Source organism: Phacochoerus africanus, chromosome 2 (genome assembly GCF_016906955.1).
Source record: "Phacochoerus africanus isolate WHEZ1 chromosome 2, ROS_Pafr_v1, whole genome shotgun sequence".
Lineage (NCBI taxonomy): Eukaryota > Metazoa > Chordata > Mammalia > Artiodactyla > Suidae > Phacochoerus > Phacochoerus africanus.
In genome coordinates this window covers 93,386,064-93,392,964 of record NC_062545.1, presented here as the reverse complement: position 1 = coordinate 93,392,964, position 6,901 = coordinate 93,386,064, and the positions used below count along the sequence as shown (strand labels likewise).

The window sequence follows — 6,901 nt, the reverse complement described above, 5'->3', positions numbered from 1 at the left end:
ATAGAAAATTAATTGAGAATTTAAATGGAAAACTGTAATATACTACTTGATGCATTATGAGTTTTCTGCGCAAAGAGATTCCCCATGATTTGGGCACCCAGTGTGATTTATCTCACCACCTGTACTTGTGTAATTCAGTCTGGAAAAACTGTAAGATCAGAATCACAGAAATTGCACAAGACAACACAATTCTGAAATCATAAAAATAACTTGTGTTCTTATTTTTCAAGGTATCTTTGGCAATTAGGGGTTTTTGTGGTTCCATGTGAATTTTGAGCTGGAGGTGTCACCTTCCCAGACTTCAGACCACACTATGAAGTTAAAGTAATCAAAAACAGCATGATACTAGAATGAAAACAGACACATAAGTCAATTGAACAGAATAGAGACCCCAAAAATAAACCCATGCACTTATGGTCAATTTAAGCTAATACAAAGAAAGCAGGAATATAGAGTGGTGAAAAGACAGTTCCTTCAAGTACTGCTAGGAAAACTTCACAGCTCCATGTAAAACAATGAGATTAGAACATTATTTCACAAAAATAAACTCAAAATAGATTAAAAACCTAAATGTAAGACCAGAAATCATAAATTCCATAGAAGAGATCATAGGCAGAACACGATTTGCCATATACCATATCAATATTTTCTGGATCTATCTCTGAAGGCAAAATGAATAAGAGGAAGAGGGAAGGGGGAACTAGGGGTATGTGATTAAGATATTATATATAAAATAGATAACCAACAAGGATATACTGCATAGCACAGGAAATTATAGCCATTATCTTATAATAATTTTAATGGAATATAATCTGTAGAAATAGAAATCACTATGCTGTGAACTTGAAACTAATGTAATATAGGAAATTGACCACATCTAAATTTAAAAATTTAGGTTTTCCTAAACCAATGTCCTTTTTATTATAGTTGATTTACAGAATTTTGTCAAGTTCTGTTTTACAACAGAGTGACCCAATCATACATATTTCCCTGTGCTGTACAGTAGGATCCTAGCCCATCCATTCCAAATATAACATGCATTCCCCCAAAAACCCAAAATGCCTCTTCATCCCACTCCCTCCCCTTTCCCTCTTGGATACCCTAAGTCTGCTCTACTTGGCCATAATCTGTTTCTGTTTTTTGTTTGTTTGTTTGTTTTCATTTTTAGATAGGATCATCTGTTCCATATTTTATTTTTTAATGTTAATTTATTTTATTTTTATTACTCAATGAATTTCATTACATTTATAGTTGTACAATTGTCATCACAATGAAATTTTATAGCATCTGTTTCATATTTTAGATTCCACAAGTAAGTGATATCATAATCCACTGTCTTAATTGCCCAGGCTATAGTATTTCTTTAAACAGCAGATTTAGTTAGTATCCTCTCCTCATTTCACTCAAAACAGAGTTAGAATGAAGGTTAAACTTACCCAAACAAGGGGAGTGTGTACCCACACACACACAGACACACACTTACACACACAAACACACACATGCACACACAAAAGAAGAATAAATTATGTTTTTGATAAGCTTAAACTACAAATGAAGAGGCAATTCAACAGCCAATTAAAATTATTTTCTGCTTTGACAAAAACTTGAAAGTAACGTAGAGATCAGAAACCAATTTATGATCAAAGAGCCATATAATATTTTATTCCATTTATCCTCATGTTATCCTATTTCAATTTCTTTGAGACTGGAATTTCTCCCTTTAGAGGATTGACACTGTAATTAAAACCTGTAATCCAGTCCCCATGGTTACCCAACCCTCTTTATGGAAAACAAAATAAAAGGGCAGAAATGTGCATATACTCAGAAGGTATCTCAAATTTTTATAAAGTGTTAATTCAAAGTTTCTCTGCTTTTCATTTCATTTTAAGAACAAAAATGTTCTTAAGTTTTACCTGAGCTTGCTAAGGACAGTAATAAAAAAGAAAATAATTGACTACACAAGTAGAACTCTGAGAAGGAAGCTCTAAGTATCTGGTGCCATTATTCACAGCTGCGGACAGGTATAGAGTCTACTACTACATGGCAGTGATTTGATAGCATACTCTGGAATGAGACTACTGTGAAAATACTAGAAAATCATTTTTAAGAATATTATAGCTATCAACATAATAGTAATTTGAAATGGTCACTCTCTTTGCTGCTTGGAGAAGAGCCGAGTGATTTCTGGATGGTGTTGCATGGATTTTGGTGTTGAAGAATATACAGACTAGTCTTGATGAGATAAAAAAAAACACATTTGAGTTAAACTCGCATACTTGTTGAGAGAATGAGAAAGGCTTCAGCAAGGATAATTCTGTGCTTTGCATTTTGGATGTGGGCTTGAAGAGAAAGAATATGTATGTTGCATTGCAGTCCAAGCAATGGACTTAGATCAGTGATTGAGAATCCTTCGAATCAGATACAGACAATTGCTTAATAAATCCCTGTGTATGCTCATTTGTCCACTAATTTTCCCATTACTGTGGTGATTCTATTTACTATGCTATATTATCTCAGGGTTTATTTTTTTCCCCATGTGTTACTGACCTCATTAGTATTTCTACTATTTCCTGTTAAGTTTGGGTAAGGAAGTATTTACATTTAATTTAAGGTTACATGTACTCTAATTGTGATACATGGCCAGAAAAAATCATACTTTGCTGACTGAGTTCGTCCTGTTGGGGTTAGCAGACACACTGGAGCAACAGATTACCCTCTTTATGCTTTTTTTGGTGATGTACACACTTACAGTCTTGGGGAATGTTGGAATGATCCTCTTAATCAGGATGGAGGCCCGACTTCACACACCCATGTATTTCTTCCTGGCTGTCCTATCTTTTGCAGACGTTAGCTATTCATCCACCATCACTCCAAAGATGCTGGTAGACCTATTATCAGAAAAGAAAACCATCTCCTTTGCCGGCTGCTTCCTGCAGATGTACTTCTTTATAGCCTTTGCCACAACGGAATGCATCCTTTTTGGGTTAATGGCCTATGACCGTTATGTGGCCATATGCAACCCTCTGCTTTACTCCTTGATCATGTCCAGGACCGTCTGCCTAAAAATGGCAGGAGGGGCTCTTACAGCAGGACTGTTGAACTCCATGGTCCACACAGGTTATATAAGCAGTTTGCCATTCTGCAGGTCCAATGTCATCCATCACTTCTTCTGTGAGTGCCCTCCACTTTTTAAGCTCTCATGTTCGGACACACACCTGTATGAAGTCATTGTGTCCACTATTGCTGGTGTGAATACGGTCGGGACTCTGTTGGTGATCCTCACCTCCTACTCCTACATTCTCTTCTCCATCTTTCGTATGCATTCAGGGGAGGGGAGGCACAAAGCATTCTCAACCTGTGCCTCCCACCTGACAGCTATTATTCTGTTTTATTCCACTGGCATCTATACCTATCTGAGACCTACTTCCAGCTACTCCCTGAATCAGGACAAAGTGGCTTCCGTGTTCTACACAGTGGTGATCCCCATGCTGAACCCTCTGATCTACAGCCTCAGGAATAAGGAAGTAAAGAAGGCTCTATGGAATGGAATTACTAGGAAAAGTGTCCCTTCATTCCTGTGATCGTTGGCTTAATTTTCTTAACTAACTAGTGTATTAATGAATTTAGTGAAATTTTAAATGGTAGGTCATGTTTACATGTAGAATATGTTAGGATATTTTCTGAGTAATCATGCTCTGATATTACTCAAGGATAAGTATGTAATTAGGTAGAAATTATCAAGTTTATGTTAGAACATCGACCTTTTATCCCATCATTCGCTATTTCCATTAGTTTCTCAAAAATAGAGTTTATTTTTTAATCAATCATAGTTAGGGAAATAAAAGGTTAAGTATTTAGAGACAAAAGTAACAATAGCACCAGAAACTAACTATTCAGAATACTTGTAATTATCAGCATTTTTCTGATACATTTTTTTCACCATTTATGATTTGTAAGAGATAGTTATATATCACGGTTCAAAACATTTTAAATTAGATTTATCTTTGTATTATTTAATTTATTATTTCCTAGGTAGATGCTTAAATCAAAATTCAGGTATATAGTTTTAATTGCAACAGTAAACTCCTCAACTTGTATTTATCTCCTCAAACACAAATGTGTTCATTAAAGAACAAGTATGAATTTGTGTAAAAGATTTCTATTTTGAAAACTGCTGTCTGCTGAGAATGCACCAATAACAACAGTTTTTCTTCTTTTCTCTTGATTTCTTCTCAAAATTTTCCTATTCTCTTACTTTTCTCTTCCAGATGGTACATACACACAAAGCCACATGTGTACACATTCAGCTATCTCAGTTTAAACAGTGCATAATTCCAAAGCAGGTAGATTAATGTTAAATGGGTGAATCTAAAACATTATTTAGAGAGTTCCCTTGTGGCTCATCAGGTTAATGATCTGGCATTTTCACTTGTGTAGTTTTGTTGTTCTAGTTACAGCTTTGGTGCAGTTTCGATCCCTGGCTGGGAACTTCCACATGCTGCAGGTAAGAAAAAAAAAAAATGTGTATATATATTCTTTACAATAGGCTCATGGATTTCCTGCCTATGGAAATTATCATTTACCAAAAAAATTCTGGTAAAGTTAATGTTAATATTAGAGCTTAGCTTTATTTTTTTTATTTTTGTCTTTTGTATTTCTAGGGCCACACTGGCAGTATATATGGAGGTTTCCAGGCATATGGAGGTTCCCAGGCTAGAGGTCTAATTGGGGATGTAGCTGCCAGCCTATACTATAGCCACAACAATGCCAGATCCATGCTGCATCTAAGACCTACACCACAGCTCATGGCAGCACTGGATCCTTAACCCACTGAGTGAGGCCACGGATTGAACCTGCAACCTCATGGTTCCTAGCTGGATTCATTTCTACTGTGCCAGAACAGGAACTCCTAGATCTTAGCTTTAATATAAAGGTAGAATGGGAGTTGGTTTAGTAGAATTCTGGAGAAAACTGAGGGGGATTCAGCACTTGCTAAAATAACAGCCTCATTTATTGGTTTTGGGTGGAAATTCTACTGAAGTTACATGTGATAAAAGTTATGATGGGCAAGTCATCTAGGATGTTGTAAAACAGAGCTTATAACCTGTCACAGAAGGCCATCCAGCTCCACCATCTGGGAGGCTCTATGTGATCCGCATAGTTGAACTTGGTCAGAAGAATATTCATGTAGACATTTCCTTCGTCTCTGCACTATTGGGCCATCCTCCATGTTACCTGGCCCTGGAGGACCTGAAGCAGACTCACCAGGCTGATCTCAGAGTTGGTTCCCTCTTTCACTGAGTGGCTTACCTATATTCTTCTGCATCACCTGGATGCTGGTTGGCTACTCTCTTTCATCTTTTCCTTCCCTGAGTGGCATCATATATGAGACCCAGATATTTCACTAGTAAATAATAATATTCTATTCCTTTCATTAAATACTTTATAGTAAAATGTAGGAAGATAAATATTTTGTGTGAGTGAAGTACAGTTATTCTGAGATTTTTGTTTGAAACATTGGATTTTGAATCAGGATCTCTCCTCTCTATTTCAGTATCATATATACAATTAATTTCATTTACAAGGTCTGCAAATATATCCAACTTGGGGAGCCATTAACTCTTAATGATATTGGCAATTTTTAAATGATTTTTTATTTTTTCCATTATAGTTGTTTTACAGTGTTCTATCAATTTCTACTATAGAGCAAAGTGGACCCCCCACACACACATATATACATTCTTTTTCTCTCATTATCCTCCAAAATTTTCCATCATAAGTGACTAGATATAGTTACCTGTGCTATACAGAGGTTCTCATTGCTTATCCACTCCAAAGGCAATAGTTTTCATCTATTAAGCCAAGACTCCCAGTCCATCCTACTCCTTCCCCCTCCCCCTTGGCATCCACAAGTCTGATCTCCAAATCCATGAGTTTCTATTCTGTAGAAAGGTTCATTTTTTCCATATATTAGATTCCAGATATAAGTGATATCATATGGTATTTTTCTTTCTTTTTCCTGACTTTCTTCACTTAGTATGAGAGTTTCTAGTTCCATCCATGTTGCTGTAAATGGCATTATTTTGTTCATTTTATGGCTGAGTAATATTCCATTGTGTGTGTGTATATATATATATATACCACATATTCTTTATCCATTCATCTGTCAATGGACATTTAGGTTTTTTTCCATGTCTTGGGTATGGTGAATAGCACTGCGATGAACATACTGGTGCATGTGACTTTTTTGAGGAAAGTTTTGTCCAGCTATATGCCCAAGTTAAGTAATATCATATCATAGTGTAGTAGTAGTTTTAATCTCACTCTCCTTTGTACAGAGTGGGATTGCTTGTTCATATGGTAGCTCTATATTTATTTTCTGAGTTACCTCCATACTATTTTTCATGGTGGTTGTAGATATTGTCAATTTGTAAGTAAACTGAATGTGTGCTTCTTACATAAACTAATTTCTTATAAAAAGTATTTCTTAAATTATCATATATTTTGCTTATTTTTCAAAACACTTATGCAAAATAGGTACACAATATATTTATTTTCCTTAATGCCAAAGAAATTTAAGTTGCAAAACCAATGAAACAGTCTAGATATTATAGTGTTTGATTTTATCCTTCTCTTATTTCTTTACAGTTTGGCATTTTTCAATCCCCCTCCATTTGGATGTAGTTACTTTGTGCCTCTTTGCTAGTCTATCTCCATTGCTTCCTCTTTCTCTAAATTTCCAAGTCTTTTATATTACCTGAATGTTTAATTTTACCACCTTCAGGAGTTCCTGGTTGGCTCAGCGCTAATGAAACTGACTAGTATCCATGAGGATGTGGGTTTGATCCGTGGCCTCACTCAGCAGGCTAAGGATCCAGCCTTGCCTTGAGTTGTAGCATAG

General features: G+C 35.8%; 1 protein-coding gene across 1 annotated transcript; it reads left to right on the top strand.

Annotated features, from left to right (window-relative positions):
• The first annotated feature begins 2,636 nt into the window (after positions 1-2,636).
• On the top strand, positions 2,637-3,581 carry LOC125121083 (olfactory receptor 5F1-like). The gene has a single exon (XM_047769390.1). It carries the CDS (start codon positions 2,637-2,639, stop codon positions 3,579-3,581), a length of 945 nt encoding a protein of 314 aa, XP_047625346.1.
• Positions 3,582-6,901: the final 3,320 nt, after the last annotated feature.

What these genes read in the sequence shown, in the direction of transcription:
- LOC125121083 (XM_047769390.1), top strand. Translation starts at nt 2,637, where the DNA reads ATGGCCAGAAAAAATCATACTTTGCTGACTGAGTTCGTCCTGTTGGGG.